The sequence below is a fragment of the Podarcis muralis genome, chromosome 14 (assembly GCF_964188315.1).
Source record: "Podarcis muralis chromosome 14, rPodMur119.hap1.1, whole genome shotgun sequence".
NCBI classification, from domain to species: Eukaryota; Metazoa; Chordata; class Lepidosauria; order Squamata; family Lacertidae; genus Podarcis; species Podarcis muralis.
In genome coordinates, this window is record NC_135668.1 from 9,961,495 (window position 1) to 9,978,273 (window position 16,779).

The following is a 16,779-nucleotide window of genomic DNA, read 5'->3' on the forward strand; positions in this document are numbered from 1 at the left end:
CCACAACTCATGTTCGGAAAAATTAAGCTGTATTACACTTGTTTTGAGTTTTATTGTAAATGAAATTTGCAACAGTTGGAGTTGCCCTTAGGATGCTAAATGAAAACCAAAGGTTGCTGGATCCCAATATTCCTGACATTTATAGTTAACTATTCATGAAAACTTTGTTAGCTATTGATAACTGATTACATTAAGTTTAGAATAGTCCTGTGTTTTTTTGTTGGTCTCCCACAGCTGTGGAATTCTTTTCTCTTCCCCCTCAGATTTTTTTTTTTAAAAACTGATAGAATATTTAAAACCTTGCAATTTAGGTTGTCATTTGTTGGCTAAGATTAAATTGGAGAGATGTTACTCTAAATGGATCAGATTGCATATTATTTACATTTTTTTTTAAAAGAGTGTGCTCTGAAAGTTTTGGGATAGAGGTGAATGCAAATTTAGGCTAGGAAGTCCTATTCTGGAACTCATGGGATTTTATAAAAAGCTATAACTTAAACATGCATGCTAGCTGGGTAGAGATTTTATCAAAACATTTGGGGGGGGGGGGCTTGGATCAGTTGAGTGGCTGAATTGTACATGCCTTTAGAGTGCTTCTTGCAAACACAAAACACTGATTAAGGATTCTCTATTAGACACAGCAGAGGTCTAAATACAATATTTAAAAAATCTGCACCAAGTGGCATTTGATAGGCAATATCGGTTGATATATTTCTTATAGAAGGGAGAAAGGGGAACACAATTCCTTGTTATCTATGTTTAGAATATGCCTAATAAACTATATGCTGCAACAGCAATGTTTAAAATGAGAAAATTGCTTGGGAAGGGCAGATCGTATAAAGTCCCCACACGCTGGTGGGCAGTATTTAGTTGTGTGATTTCACCAAAGCACAGTCCAGAGGTGAATGTGCTCAGAACAACATCTGAATCCGCTCACAGTCTGTATAATTTTAAAAAAAAAATCATTTGTGGCTGTATTAGGATGCCACAAATAGTGCACACTTTGCACTGGACTGACCAGCATTCAACATGACTTGGAGAATTTGTGTCCATGATGGAACTTCAGTGTAAGGCTCCAAGTTTGAGAGTGAAACTGGTAATTACCTAAAAATTGCAGAATAGACTTAGTAGTGTGTTTGCTGCAGGTCCATGCAGGCACAGGGGAAAAACCCACAGAACACCACAGCAGCACAAAACTGTTTCCTAGGAGTTTCAGTTTTTAGCAAGAAAGCAGCAGTCTCATGGTTGCCAAGATATTCTTGAATGTGTGGGCAATGTCTGAAGTCTCAGAGCCAGAGGGAATGCTGAATAAAATTTATACTATTCCTGGGGAAAGAGTGAAAGGCAGGGCTTGGGTGCCCTCACATGGCTTTCCAACTTTCTCGTGGTAGCAGAATTATGCCAACTGCAAAGTACTGATGCAAACTTGCACCGATATCACAGTTCACAGTAGTCCCGATTTTATCACTTGCAACTCTTGGGGTTGTAACAAATCTACTGCTAAATTAAAGTCACTAAGCGGTAGATTTGCTGCACTGGCAGAATGTCGTTGCACAAGGAAAAATAACATGCACTACCAAAGATGGCTGTGCAATGGACTGCACAGCTGTTTCACAACTGTGTTGGATTCCTTTGTTGTGCAAACTTTAAACTCTGCCATCTCCTACAACCCAGGTTATGTCCACATGAAACATGCTTTGTGTTAATAGCCTTACAGGGCAATCCTATGCATGTCTGCTCAAAGACCCACTGAGTTCAGTATATTCCACAGACTAGGTGGTTTCATGCAGGAACCTTTTGAACTATGTCTGCACATAACTGCTACACTGCAAGTGTGGAATACAAGCCTATTCTAGAGCTATACTCTCAAGAACAACCATTTCCTTAAAATGCAGAGGCACAAAGCATATTTGTGAATGTTCACTCAACATGATCTCCTTTGCGGGAATAATATCCCTTTAATCTGAAATCCTGTTAAACATTAATACTATTCTCAGAAAGGAGTAAAACTTAAATCTTTTTTACAAGTGCCAGCTTATTCCCTTGGAGAATAAAGCCCAATCTTCATTCTCCGAGGGAACATCTCAATCAGCTAGGTAAAGCTACTGAATTGAGATTCTATGACTTTTTCTAAACCCAGAACTCACCCTAAAACTTCATATTTACTTTGGGCATCATAAGGGCCACCTTGTTTTTCCACTTACAAAGGAATCAGCATGTTCCACCAAGGGATGGAGGACAGACCTAGGCATTTGCACAGGTAATAATCATAATCATAATCATAATTTATTACTTAAACCCCGCCCATCTGGCTGGGTTTCCCCAGCCACTCTGGGCAACTTTCAATAAAAGATTAAAAATACATTAAAACATCAGGCATTAAAAACTTCCCTAAACAGGGCTGCCTTCAGATGTCTTCTAAACGTCAGATAGTTGTTTATTTCTTTGACATCTGATGGGAGGGCGTTCCACAGGGTGGGTGCCACTACCGAGAAGGCCCTCTGCCTGGTTCCCTGCGACTGCTATTTTATGTTTGAGCACTTCCCAAAAGGTCTATGTTTTCCACTGTCCATAGTTATGAAAACCTGGACAAACATCAGTTATTCAAAACACAGCAAACCAATTATTCTAAAACAAGCTGCTGTTGGTAGAGCATGAGAATTTTAATTTCAGGGTTGTGGGTTCAAGCCCTTCCAATTCTATGATTCCTGTGCAGTACAGTGGTACCTCGGGTTAAGTACTTAATTTGTTCCGGAGGTCCGTTCTTAACCTGAATCTGTTCTTAACCTGGAGCACCACTTTACCTAATGGGGCCTCCTGCTGCTGCCGCGCTGCTGGAGCACAATTTCTGTTCTCATCCTGAAGCAAAGTTCTTAACCTGAAGCACTATTTCTGGGTTAGCGGAGTCTGTAACCTGAAGCCTATGTAACCCGAGGTACCACTGTACCACAGAAGGATGAAGGGAGGACAGCATGCCAGTCTACAGGAAACCAGGCTTCTTCTTGTAACTTTAAAACTATGTTTTTGTGATATCCCATGGTTGCTTAGTGGCTGTTTGTGGGCTGAGATGTCCATTTGCCATGCTCATTTTCAGCCTAAAACACGATGGTCTCTTTAAAGGAGTCAAGATCTAGGGGAGAGGCTCTTAGAAATTAACCTGGTATGAGCTTTGGAAGCAACCCCCGCCCACTTCTACGATTTTCAGATTGCAGGCTGAATAGTCCTATAAGCATTTACATCAACAGGAGCAGATGGTATTCCCCAGGTGTCTGCAGGAGATCAAGTGATATTGCTATGAGAATGATGCCAGGTTATAAATCCTTCAGAGGCTCATGGCAGAGAAGGCAGTGCCACTGGGATTAGCAATTAGTATGACTGGAAACAGTGGGTAGATGCAGCCAATAAATTTCACCAAGTCATGCCCACATGCTTGATGAGATGCCGCCTGAGCAGAACCAGTCAAATGCTTCATTTTATGAAAGAAGGCTCAGCTCCTGCAAAGCTGTTGTTCAACCTCCCAAGAAGTAATCCTCTTAAAATATTCAAAAGACCTTGTTAGCCCAGGTCTGGATTGCACAATCTGAATTTAACTTTCATCAAAAGGGTCTGGAGATGGCTACGGGCAGAGATTTAAGGCTCCATCAACAGTTTTACTGACCCAGGAACAGCATTTTCGGACGAATGCACTTTAAAGCTTAACTTCTCAAGGTCAAAAAACTGCACGCAAATTACTACTGTGGGTGTGTGATAAGGGAATTTACCACCTGCATGGTGGGGGGCTACAGTTCTATGTGCGCATAATACCACCAACATTAGTTAGAAGACATCATTCCCACATTATAGCTACATGTTTCAAGGTTAAGGCTGACCCAACAACAAATCCATACAGCCCCATAACATCTGATACGTAATAATGCTCTGAAAAGGTAGGGCCTTGAGTGCTGGAAAGAATTCATCTATACTCTCTAGGTGGGTTTTTTGTTCTGTTCTGCAGCAGTGAAGAACCTTTGGCCCATGGGCCAAATTATTATTTATTTTAAGTTTATATCCCACCCTTCTTCCCACAGGAGCCCAGAGCTGCAAAAAAAGGGTGAAAAAACAAAAAAGCATATTAGAAGGCATCCTAATCTGGTCACCAAGGCAGGCTTTCTCCCCCCACCCCCAAACCATGCACACCTGAAATCATGTGTTACATCAAGTGTGGAGCAGGGAAAGCCGTGACTAAAAAGAAACAACCATGAACTCTAAGTACTCTCTAAATTGATCCTTGGTGAGTGAGTGTTGCTGTTAAGTTCCAATAAGCTTACTGGGATCCTACTGCATTACAGAATTCCTGATCAGAAACCCATATGCAGCCAATCCCTGCCAGAGGAAGGGCTTGCTGTCAGCATCAATCATCTCATGGGCACCAAAAGCAAGCCCTACAAGGAAACATTTCCTTTGCCAGCATGGTTTGATTTCAACCCACCTGGGCAGAAGGTAAAGGTAAAGGGACCCCTGACCGTTAGGTCCAGTCGCGAACGACTCTGGGGTTGCGGTGCTCATCTCGCTTTACTGGCCGAGGGAGCCGGCGTACAGCAGAAGTAGTATATATAAACTTGGGGAAAGAAAACAGTTCACCTGGCATTGCAGTGACATCAGCTAATGAACAGGTGGGCTTCCCCACCCACCTGTTGAAGTGGCCTGGTACTTGCGTGCAGATTAAATGCAAATAATCGCCAAATCAAAAGGACCTAAACAGCACACAGTCCATTATCTGTGTCCTAAAACAGGATTTGCTATGGATAATTCACAGCCTTCTGGATATGTATTATCTAACGTGTGGACCCAAGAAGGTCCACTGCCTCCATTTTCTCCAAACATAATGCAGGTAGAGATCATAGTTATCTATGAAAAATAACTTAATTGCTAATTGCTTTACTTATACAACGAAGATGGGGGATTTTAGCTAAATAAGCACCCAGGGTACAGCTTACATATATTTAACTACTTGTGGAGCATTTTGTTTCTCTCTAAATACTATTATCAACTTTGGGCTTGAGCTTCGGGAGATTTATAAATCCCTGGCTGTTTCCTGCATCCAAATCCTCAAGGCTGCAGAACAAGACTCAGATCATTTTCAAAGGCTTGCTCACTGTCTTTGGATTAGCTACCTGTAGATTTAAGGACTAATTTACAACTAATTTAACACCGACTTGCCTGTTATACTGGCACATTCAAGAAAAAGAGCACTTCGGCTACACAACTACAATGTAAACTGAAGCTTTTCTAATTTTACAAAAACTATTTATGCCTGCAATTCTGATTTATTTTTTGCACTGCTCATTACGAGCACAAAATGAAAACAAATGTGTGCTTTCCAACCTCATCAGACAGGGCCAATTTTTAACCATTTAGAAGCATTGGGTAGTAGCATTTGTTTTATTTTAGTGATGGTGCACTTTGGCTTGTGTTTTAATACAACAGTCTTTACCTATGGAATGGGTCTGGTCATGCGGCAGAAAGTAGGGAACAGGTGTGCTTGGGAACTTGAAGTTTACCCACAGTATCAGGAATATAATCCTCATCTGACTCTGCCAGCTGTTCCTCCAGATCGCACACCTTGCTACCAACTTATTTGCTAGCTATTTAAACCATCAAGGAAACTCACACATTGACTGTAAATATTACAACTCCATAGAAGCCTGCAGACTAACACACCCCATATTTTAAAATATTATAATCAACTCATTAAGTCACCTGATAACAGATCTCTTTCTTTTGCAATGGGTGTTGTGCAGACTCCCTTGAAGTCAAGTGAGTTCCCCAGCATGCCGTTTATTTGTCGGAAAATCTTTGCGTTGCTGCACGTGGTCAAAGCTGGAACGTCACAGTTGTCCCAGCAATCTTTTATGGTCCTTCCAGTACTGTCCTTCTGGAAACAAAAGCGACCATATTAGCACCACAGAAGGGAGGGGGACCTTAGGTCAGAGAGCCTGAATGCAGTCCTCCATGCCTCTCCATTTGGTCATTGCGTGCTTGTTCACATTTGGACTACTCTGGTGTAATTTGAATGGAGGGGAAAGAGTAGTGTACAAGGAGCAACTTTGTGGTCTTTCCCATTCATAATAGTAGATGCTCCCTTTTGTGTGTTGCCCCTGGCTTTTGGTGTGTTGATTCTATGCCAATTAAGTACGGACAGTGCAGGAATAAAGATAGCTGTATACATACCTCAATTCCTTCTTTTAATCTCTACCCAGGAACTGCACAAAAGCACACAGGCAACTGTAAATTCTCAGCATACATTTTTGCAGTTTTCTGGTTTTGTACAAATTCAAGGGCCAGAATGTGCAATATCCAAGGCAGAATTTTTGAATTTGGTTTGCTTGTGCAGTTTTCTGGTTTTGGTACAGGTGTCTGGGATCAAGGGGAGGGAAATATTGCTCCATTAAGGAATGCGCAGGAAATAGGTACCAGAATGGCTGGAAAAGGAATGAGAGCATTGAGGAAGTACTAAGTGTGGAAATAGGAAGTACCAAAATGTGACAATAGATCCACCCCACCCCAAAACACTGAAACAATCTGCAAGCCTAAATGGAGAGAACTGGAGCCCAATTTATAAGATTATCCCTGTACTGTACTGAGTTATCCCTTGTTACGGAAAAATCTAGGTGTGAGGCTGTTACAGTGGAAAGGCATTGAGACTGTTGTTTAAGAGTAACACCATGGGGACTATGCAATTTAAATGGAAACACAAACAACTGCAAACACACAATAAAACTCCGCTGCAGACAAGCTCCAGGACTCTCTGCCCTGTACCAGTCACCAGCTTCACACAACATCCTCAAGTGCTTTTGTCTGACAAAGGTTATCCTTGAACTGCCACCCTGCCTCTTGCCTGCCTGAATAGAGAGGTGTGAACACAGAAAGGCATCTTTTGACTTTTCTATGGCTGGAAAATAGCCTACTGTACAAAGGCAGGATTCTTAAGAAGAGTTTGGATTTGATATCCCGCTTTATCACTACCTGAAGGAGTCTCAAAGCGGCTAACATTCTCCTTTCCCTTCCTCCCCCACAACAAACGCTCTGTGATGTGAGTGGGGCTGAGAGACTTCAAAGAAGTGTGACTGGCCCAAGGTCACCCAGCAGCTGCATGTGGAGGAGCGGAGACATGAAACCGGTTCACCAAATTATGAGTCTACCACTCTTAATCACTACACCACGCTGGCTCTTAACCTTTGCTTTGCCTCCAGCTCTGCCTGCCACTAGGCCTGTCCCACCCCCCTCAAGGGGTATGTAATGCTTGGGTTGAAATAGATTACCCACCTTGGAACGGCATAATGAAAGTGATGCTACAAGCAACAAATTTTAACTGAAAGCTTTCAAAATGTGCTTAAGGAGTCAGCCGCAACAGCTTTGGAATCAAACTATTTGAGCCACACAATGGTAATAAACCAAATACTTAGCATACTCTCAAGTTAGCATTTCCAAGTTTGTGTGAGTGGGTGATTCAGAGCTAGGGTCATTTTCGCTTCCTGTCAATGTAGTCTTTTCATACCATTAATCAAATGATCCCAGTGTCCTCTACTCCACCAACTATGCCTGCTCAAGGCTGCATCCTCCACACACCAACACAGGCACACAAATGTATTTTTTCAGATATTGCCAAGAACAGACCTGGAGACATGGGGATTGGGGTTTGACTGCTTAAAGTGCAGCATATTAATAAAGCAGTGGCTGCAGATCTAAACTCGCACCCTGTAACTCTTGCAACGGTTTCTTAACTTCTGAGACTCTGTGCTTGAGTCTCCAAAGCTTTCTGCACCATGAGGACTAGAATGCTTAATGAAATCAGGACTCAGCAATGTTGAATTCCAGCTTCTCCTAGAACACACAGCTGCAGCTACTGTGTGGTAATCAAGCAAGCAGCACAACCACCAGCAAGGAAAAAAACCTGAACACAGCACAGTCCGTAAAATATCTGTACTATCAGAGAACACACCACAGACAGCCCTTCTAGAGTCAACAGCTAATGAATACCACTGAGTTTCAGGCAATTGACTGAGGATAACACTATCTAGCAAGTATTATTCCTGACTCCACCACCCCTGTTCCTTAAGTTTAGGGCCAACAATGAAATACAAAATCAGTTAAGCTATCCAGCCTTTTAAAAAAGAAACTTGTACAGTGGTACATTCTTATTAAGTTTCATATGCAGTACACAAGCAATTTATTTACGCACTATCAATTCAAGTATCCTCTCCAGTTAAAATTTCCAACAACCCTAAAACTACACTGCCCAGAATCCTTTGAGGCAAAGCACGTGCCTCAAACGTGCTTTAGAAGTCCCTTCTCTCTGCGGGGAAGTTTGAGCTATCTCAGAATTTCTAGTCAGCGTCCACTAACTCACCTCCAAATAACTTATTATTTCTCTACTAGCAGAAAATGTATTTTTTCCACCATGGTGCAAACTGAAATTGTGAGCGTTGGGTAGAAAAGCACTTCGAAGGAAAGCACGCCCCCCCCCCACAAAACACAGGATAAAATAACTGAAAAGCCCAGCAGATTTCAGTTAGTGGGTCAGAACCAGGGCTTTTTTTCGGCAGGAATTCACAAGAGCTCAGCTCCGGCGCCCCTCAGGTGAGCCCTATTACAATTATAATTATATACAAAGGAAGCGTTCATGTTGAGTCCCGGCACCGCTTTTTCTTAACCCATACAAGCAATACCACCATTTTTATCATTTTGCTGTTTAAAAACTTTTGTAGCGAAAGCAGCAGAAAATGGGGAGGAAAGATGTGCAATTTATTGCACGTGCGAAGACTTTCTACTCGACTCCCAACGAGTTCAATGGCCCGCATTCCCAGTCATTTGTACACAGGTTTGCAATCTAGTAGCGTGCGCCTAGCGATACCTACTCAGAAGTAAGTCCTGCTGAATTAAATGGGGCTTACTCCTAGGTAACTGGGGTTAGGATTGTAGCCTAAAGGGCGGGGGGGGGGGGTCCCACCGAGTTCAATGGCCCGTATTCCCAGTCATTTGTACACAGGTTTGCAATCTAGTAGCGTGCGCCTAGCGATACCTACTCAGAAGTAAGTCCTGCTGAATTAAATGGGGCTTACTCCTAGGTAACTGGGGCTAGGATTGTAGCCTAAAGGGGGGGGGGACGGCTGGGGGTTTGGGAAACAGAAAAGCGGGTGGGGCAAGAGAAGCGGAGAGCCAGCTAGAGGAAAACGAAACCAACGGGGGAAATGCAGACAGGCACGGATGCGCACAAGGAAAAAGGGAGGAAACTCCACGCCCATGTTCATCGGAATTAAGAGCAACTTCGCTTCTTAGAAAGCAAAGCCCATTAATACACAAACCGAAGTAGGGGAGCGGAGACGAGAGCGAGTGTTGCCGCTCCTATGCGTTCCCCTCTATACGGCCCTTTTATTTGCTTACGATAATAATCAATATTCACGCGGAAGGTCGTGTGAACGCCGCCGCCGCGCCCCGCTAAGGGTCCCCAGGGCGACTAGCTCTGGGCGACTCCCAAACCGAAACGAAACACCTGCACTCGGGGGGGGGGGCGGAGAGCCAGAAGCCACGCGCGGCTCGAGCACGTGAGAACGCTGGGGAAGCCAGACCCGGCGCGGCCACCCCCTTCCTAGGCAGGCGACGAGGCCGCGTCCTCCTCCGCTGCAAAGCCCTTGGGGGCCCCCCGCAGCTCTCTGCCCACCCGACGCGGTCACCGAGGGGTTTTTTGCAATCCCCGCTTAGAGCCTCTCGCCGTTGCTTCGCCCTCCTCCTTTCCCCCGCTCCTGTCTCGGTCCAGCCTCGGACTCACCGGGACCGTAAAAGCCATCCCAAGGCAACCCGCTCGGAAACCCCGCGCGAGCGCTGCACGCGGGAAACTTATACCTGCGCGTCCGCACGTGGCTCCCCTCCTCCTCCTCCACGGGGCGGAGGAAAAGGCGCTAATTAGGGGGTCGTCGTTAAAAACAGGGAGAAGCAAAGTCCCGCGCGTGCACTTGCTTCCCCAGGGGGTCGGGCGAAGCGTCGCCGGGTCTGCCCCACCCTCGCGTGCAGGAGTTTGCAAACGCTCCCTGCCCGCCAGAAGGGAGTAGTTTTCAGCACAGGAGGCTGGCTAATTAATCAGCCGTTTGCCTCCGTGCCTCACGTATACTTTTGCACGCTCGAATGGCCACGCAAAAGCTTCAATTAGATTTATTTTTAACTGCGCAACGCCAGCCATAGAAATGCACCAAAGCTATCAAGCTATCCTGTTTATTTGGAAAAAAAAGCAATGCATGCATATGTGCTTTATTCTGCCGCTGTCGGCCTCCCCACCCGGTGCAAGGCGGTTTGCACGACAAATTTGCAACAGCTGAGGACGCGCACCTCGCTGATTTGGGAGCAAGACCCGCTGGATTCAGTAGGCCTTACCTCTGAGTAGAGGCTGCGCTGTAAAAAAACCTTAAAACGCCTTGCCAAGAGCCCTCCCAAGCCAAACAGATAAAACAACTATGGTTTTTAAAAAAGACATCTGTGTGTGGTGGTGTTTTTACTATAATTTTGTTGGCACCTGCCCAGAGTGGCTGGGGCAACCCAGTCAGATTGGTAGCATACAGATAATAATAATTTTATTAATATGAGGAAGCCCCTGCATGCAGAGACCACAGCTGTGGCGTCCTCCCAATAGCCAGCTAGATCCCTCTGGGAAAAACACGGGACCAGTGCTTTTTTCGGGGGGGGGGGGCGCAGGAGTACGCATACCCCTAAACGTTTTGTGAATCTAACGGGAGAAGAAACTAAAATTCTTTAAAAAATTAGTTTATTCTCTAGCACGGTGAATCGACAGTTCTGTTGCTACCCCTGATGTCCATTTACTGTATTTAGTTTTCCCGATTTCAACTATAAAATTGTGATTTTCTTGAGTCAAAATGAAAGTAACCCAAACATATTTTTTTTAGAAAAAAAGGGCTGCAAGGGACATCAGAGTAACAGGACGCTTCCCCTTTATCCCATCTCCCCCCCCCCCCCCAAGCAACCAGTAACCAGAGGCAAACCATCTCCCCCTCCTCCATTGGCTTCCTCCTCCTCCAGCAATATATCTAATGCCCTTCTGATGCCATCCAAGTTGGAGGCTATGTGGAAGCGTGTGTTGTGTGTTGAAGAAGTGCTCCTTCCGTCTCCTTTGTGTAGTGTGAACACCCAACCTCACAATCCACACACACCTCTGTTCATAGGAGCCAACTGCTGAGGGCCGATAAATAAAATGTTTGAGGGGGCCAGGGCCTCTGCAAAGTTGATGGGCATTGCCAATCAAATTGTTTGTGTGTGTTGTATCATGTGTGTTGTATCATGTGATCAGTTATGCAGGGTGGGGTTTATTTGCGCACACCCCTCAATATTTTATTCAAGATGGCCCCCCTGCTTCTGTTGGTGGGCGATAAAAGATGGGCCTCATCCTGTATATTGTTCAAGGGCATTGTGATTTCGGCTGAAAAGTATGGCAAACCTCGGGATCTCTCATCTGATATTTTTTCTCCCATCTCCATTTTTATGGCACATGGTATGCCATAAAATTGGAAGTGTATTTTTTGGAGGTGTTCTTAGCATCTATCAGCTGCCTTGAATAAAATATTAGGAGTGGCCAGATAAGCCCCACTCTGCACAATCGATCACATGATGCGGTACACACACACACCATTTGAATGGCAATGCCCATTAACTTTTAGGGAGGGAGGCCCCCTCAACATTTTTATTGTGGGGGGGCAAAGGGACCTTGGCCCCTAGGAGCTGGCTCCTATGGCATCAATGGTTAAAAAACACTTATAAACCAGTTAACCATCAAGGGGTGTAATGGAAAGTTGGCACGGTTAATTCCATAATTTGCTAGACTTTGGGGGAGTTTATTATTTTGCAGTTTTAATATAACTGCATACAGTAGTAAATCAGCTTGCAGCCTAAAAGCCGGGTGTCTCTGGAAGTCCTCTCCCCAAAACCATGGCAACTCCAACTAATACAACGCTGGCAGTAGCAACCTAGAGTCTCAGGCAGAGGTCTTGCACTTTACCTGCTACCTACCCCCCCCCCCTTTTTAACTTGGTGAGAACTAAGCCTAAAACCATCTACATGCAAAGCCTGTGCTATACCACTAGGCACAGAGAGCTTATTAAAGAGAAAACTACTGTAGTTGTTCAGCATAAATGGGCAAACGCCCTGTTCTGCTGAGCTGCACTGTGTGGTGTAGCGGTTAAGAGCGGTAGACTCATAATCTGGGGAACCGGGTTCGTGTCTCCGCTCCTCCACATGCAGCTGCTGGGTGACCTTGGGCTAGTCACACTTCTTTGAAGTCTCTCAGCCCCACTCACTTCACAGAGTGTTTGTTGTGGGGGAGGAAGGGAAAGGAGAATGCTAGCCGCTTTGAGACTCCTTTGGGTGGTGATAAAGTGGGATATCAAATCCAAACTCTTCTTCTAAGCAGGGCCCATGGGATAGCTGTACCTAACCGTTCATTGCTGCTGGCCTCCCCCCAGGTCAGAGAGTACTAAAAAATGTTTTAAGAGCCTCAAAGCCTTCCTTGCCTGCAGTCTTCTGGTGTCTCTCTCCTTCTGCAGCCAGTATTGGATCATCATAGCAAGTGTCTGCTAGGGCTGGAATGGTTAGTTCAGCTTTCCTCATTGGACATGCTGGTTGCAGCTGATGGGAATTGCATCTGGTGGGCACCAGTTTGAGGAAGGCTAGGTTAGTTGAATAGTCAGTTTGATGAGTTTTTTAAAAAATCCTTTGAAAGACTAAGCACGTGCCCCGTTTAACCGAGAAGCATATTTTATATTTTTAATACTAGCGCAGACTAAAGCTGCAGATGGCAAGATCTGCAGATCTTGGAAACATTCTCCCTTCTCTCACAACAGAAGCAATGTCTCTTCTAAGACTATGCACAGCATCATAATTTCTGTATACTGTACTGCAGACAAGAAAGTCCGGGGTGGGGTGCTCAGAGTTTGATAACTACTGGCTTAGAAAGAGGGACTGGTTAAATTTCATGTAGTATTCATGAGTTTTGTTGCCCCTCCCCTCTTTTCCCCAGTACTTGTTATAGAAATGAGTGCTTTATATCTGACTGATGCTGTGGAGAACTGGAGGAGGCACAATAATTTTCAGAATATAATTTTTTAAACTATAATGTTAATGGTTCCTTGAAAATTTTTTTTGCCTGCTCATGAACTGGCAAAATAAAAAAATATGCTAGTTTCCTTATAAATGGAGCTAACAAAAATGTCAAAAAATAAACTCAGTTTCTCATTATAGTGGTACCTCCGGTTAAGAACTTAATTCATTCTGGAGGTCCGTTCTTAACCTGAAACTGTTCTTAACCTGAAGCACCACTTTAGCTAATGGGGCCTCCCGCTGCCGCCGCCATGCAATTTCTGTTCTCATCCTGAAGCAAAGTTCTTAACCCGAGGTACTATTTCTGGGTTAGTGGAGTCTGTAACCTGAAGCATCTGTAACCTGAAGCATATGTAACCCCAGGTACCACTGTATTGCCTGAATAAATTATACTTTTAATAATCAGACATGATAATTCTATGGTAAATTTATATGTAATGCACTTTTTGTTCCTAAAGTAACAAAGTGACCTTTGATACATAAAAAGTGTTTTGTTTTGTTTTTTAAAAAACTATTCCCCTCCCAAAAGTGTTCATTCCCCCCCGCCCTCGATTAAAATTAAAAAAATCCTACATGGCTTCAAAATATCCAGAAATGTTACATCTCTGTGCTGAATAAATAAGGTCAACTGGAGGAACCCCAACTGAGTTGCAGCTCAAGTTCAAGTTGTCCATTGTCATAAAGAAATAGTAAGAGTAGAAATGGGAACTGATTCTTATTTCATTTTTGGAAATAAGGTAAATTTTTAAAAACCCTCATCGTTTTGGGTATTTGAATAATGGAATAGCAACATGATGATTCAGGATAGATATGTCTGCATATGTAACAATATTATATGTGCACCAATTGTGTTTTAAAAATACTATGGCAGTGTTAGATCAACAGAAATCTCAGTCCTCATATACATGTGGTTTCTTGCCCTTCTGCTCTACATTGGAGGAGCCATGGAGGAGGTTGTAATGGGGAAAGAGCAACAAAAGGAGATGTCTCAGGTTTCACTTTTGCCACCATACAGACGAGGCAGGAAACAGAATTTGCAATTCCAGGAAGAATTTTTATTGATCGATCTCTGCCCATAATAAATAGAGCCATAGAACAGAAAAACGGGGAGGAGACTCACTGCACAACAAGGATGGCAGAGTCACAGGGCATCTTCAGCATCCCAATAACCCGTTTCAGCCTTTTGTAACCTGGTGCCCTCCAGTTGTACTCCAAAAACTCTAGTGCGCACCAGGTTGCAAAAGGCTTCCCTAATTTGTTGCTGAGCTAATGTCTCTTATCCACATCAGAGGCTGCACCTTATTTTCTACCGTGGATTGCTTCCCATCGCCTGATCTCAGCTTTGACCTGTATTTTACATAGGGACAGGGAGACACAACAAGCTGGGTGGAGGGAGACGGATGGCTGAGCCCAGGAAGGAAGGACAGCTGGATGACTGAAGTGGGTGTGATGACGAGAGAAGGAAGCATTCTGGTCACTGCGTCAAGGAGTGGATAATGTCCTTTACTAGCATGGTGCTAATCAACATCTTCTCGCTGTTGATAGTGAGCTGTGCCACGCTGCCCGCCTTCTTCTCCAGCATGATGAGGATGAGACTTCCACTGCTAACCGTCTTGGCGGCGAACCTGTTCAAAGGGAAACAACCCAACAAGAAGGTGACTGCACGTCACAAGGTTTAGTATGGTGCAGTAGTCGGAGCAGTGTTTCTCAAACTTGGGTCTCTAGCTGTTTTTGGACTACAATTCCCATCACCCCTGAACACTGGTGCTGCCAGCAAGGCATGATGGGAGCTGTAGTCCAAAGATAGCTACAAGTTTGGGAAACCCAGAGTTAGTGCAATTTCCCCAGCCTAGTGCCATGTAGATGCTCTGGACTGCAACTCCCATCTGCCCCAGCCAGCATGGGTTGGGAGTAGTAGTTCAAAACAACTGCAGGGTACCAGGTTGGGGAAGGCAAGTTCAATTCCCCCCTGTGAGTCCTGGAAGACCTGCTCCCTGCCTTGCAGGCCTTCCTCCACCTGACCTGGGATGGAGGTGCCCTGATTGATTCCAGCTACAAAAAAACCTGAGGCTGCTGAAGTGGTCACAGACCATCTCAGCTGTCTTTCAGTGCAGATGTAGGTCGCTGAGCCTGAGCTTCCATAGGTGCCACCCGCCCTGAACCACCATTGGCACGATTGGCAGCAGCTATATTCTTTTGTTAATTGTGCTGTTGTGGCGCTGTGGGTTAAAACACAGAGCCTAGGACTTGCCGATTAGAAGGTTGGCGGTTCGAATCCCCGTGATGGGGTGAACTCCCGTTGCTCGGTCCCTGCTCCTGCCAACCTAGCAGTTCGAAAGCACGTCAAAGTGCAAGTAGATAAATAGGTACCACTCCGGCGGGAAGGTAAACGGCGTTTCCGTGCACTGCTCTGGTTTGCCAGAAGCGGCTTAGTCATGCTGGGCACATGACCCGGAAGCTGTACGCCGGCTCCCTCAGCCAATAAAGCGAGATGAGCACCGCAACCGCAGAGTCGGTCACGACTGGACCTAATGGTCAGGGGTCCCTTTACCTTTAAATGTGCATTTTATATTTAACTTGCTTTAGCAATGTTTTCATCCCCCCCACTTAACTCTGCTGTGTTAAATGTGTATTCTGTAGCTGACTTTCTTTGTAATGTACTATTTTGAAATCTTTAAGTTAATATTTTAGTTTCCTGTTAATTATGTTGCTTTGAATGTATGCTTTATATTTGGTTTTCTTCAGTAATGTTTTATTCTGCATTTTTTATTTGATGTTTTAATGTGTTGTAAACTGCTTTGGAGGGATGCAGGTGGCGCTGTGGTATAAACCACTGAGCCTCTTGGGCCTGCCGATCGGAAGGTCGGCGGTTCGAATCACCGTGACAGGGTGACCTCCCGTTGTTCAGTCCCAGCTCCTGCCAACCTAGCAGTTTGAAAGCACGCCAAAAAGTGCAAGTAGATAAATAGGTACCGCTCCGGCAGGAAGGTAAACGGCATTTCTGTGCACTGCTCTTGTTTCGCCAGAAGCGGCATAGTTAGCGCTGCAACCCCAGAGTCGTCTGCAATTGGACTTAACTGTCAGGGGTCCTTTACCTTTACCTATAAACTGCTTTGATATTTTTTTCTTAAAAATATAAAGCCATATAGAAATGAAATTATTAATAATAATCCCTCCCTCACATCCCCAGCATGTTTGCATTTTTACTGGGCTGTTTATACCTAAAGAACATTTGCCCAAAAGAAGACATCATAAGATCCGCCAAGCCTTTCTGTAGTTTGGTCTTTGGTTTCCACCAAGAAGAAGCCCCCAAAAGAATAGCACATAAAACCAGTTTGAAACCTGAGTAATGAGTCTAGATTTTTGTCTATGCAGAAAATGCTAGGACAATAGAGATTACAGTCCCTAGAGAGAGGTACAAAATACTAAGAGACTAAAGAGAGGGTGGTGTTTTTAAGAAGTGAAGATCAATCCACATCCTCTCTCAAGGGCAACCAGCTGTCTAGACTTTAAGCGCCCTAGATATTCTTACACTAAATGCTGCTAGATCCAGAATTCAGAAAAAAATGAATGCTGATGTTGCAAAACATCAGACCTGTGAGGTTCTGAAATGTTACAATTAGGGGAGATTTGCTCAGCACCAGG

General features: G+C 44.4%; 2 protein-coding genes across 8 annotated transcripts in view; both read right to left on the reverse strand.

The window, feature by feature from the left end:
* Window positions 1-10,007, reverse strand: part of CPEB1 (cytoplasmic polyadenylation element binding protein 1) — a 56,141-nt gene extending 46,134 nt beyond the window's left edge. For 2 of the 7 annotated variants that reach the window (XM_028706473.2, XM_028706470.2), the window contains exons 1-2: window positions 9,806-10,004; window positions 5,737-5,911 (exon numbers count right to left, since the gene is read on the reverse strand). In XM_028706473.2, the coding sequence (XP_028562306.1) occupies window positions 5,737-5,911; window positions 9,806-9,823 (193 nt within the window). In that variant the 5' untranslated portion in view covers window positions 9,824-10,004. Of the gene's footprint in view, window positions 1-5,736; window positions 5,912-9,420; window positions 9,528-9,710; window positions 9,783-9,805 lie in introns of those variants that run through there. The other 5 variants (XM_028706474.2, XM_028706472.2, XM_028706471.2 and 2 more) reach the window with 5 other exon arrangements.
* Window positions 10,008-14,167: 4,160 nt separating this feature from the next.
* The window catches only part of AP3B2 (adaptor related protein complex 3 subunit beta 2), a 51,766-nt gene continuing 49,154 nt past the window's right edge, over window positions 14,168-16,779 (reverse strand). The window contains 1 exon segment of the mRNA XM_028705673.2: window positions 14,168-14,759. Within this exon segment, the coding sequence (XP_028561506.2) occupies window positions 14,609-14,759 (151 nt within the window). The 3' untranslated portion in view covers window positions 14,168-14,608.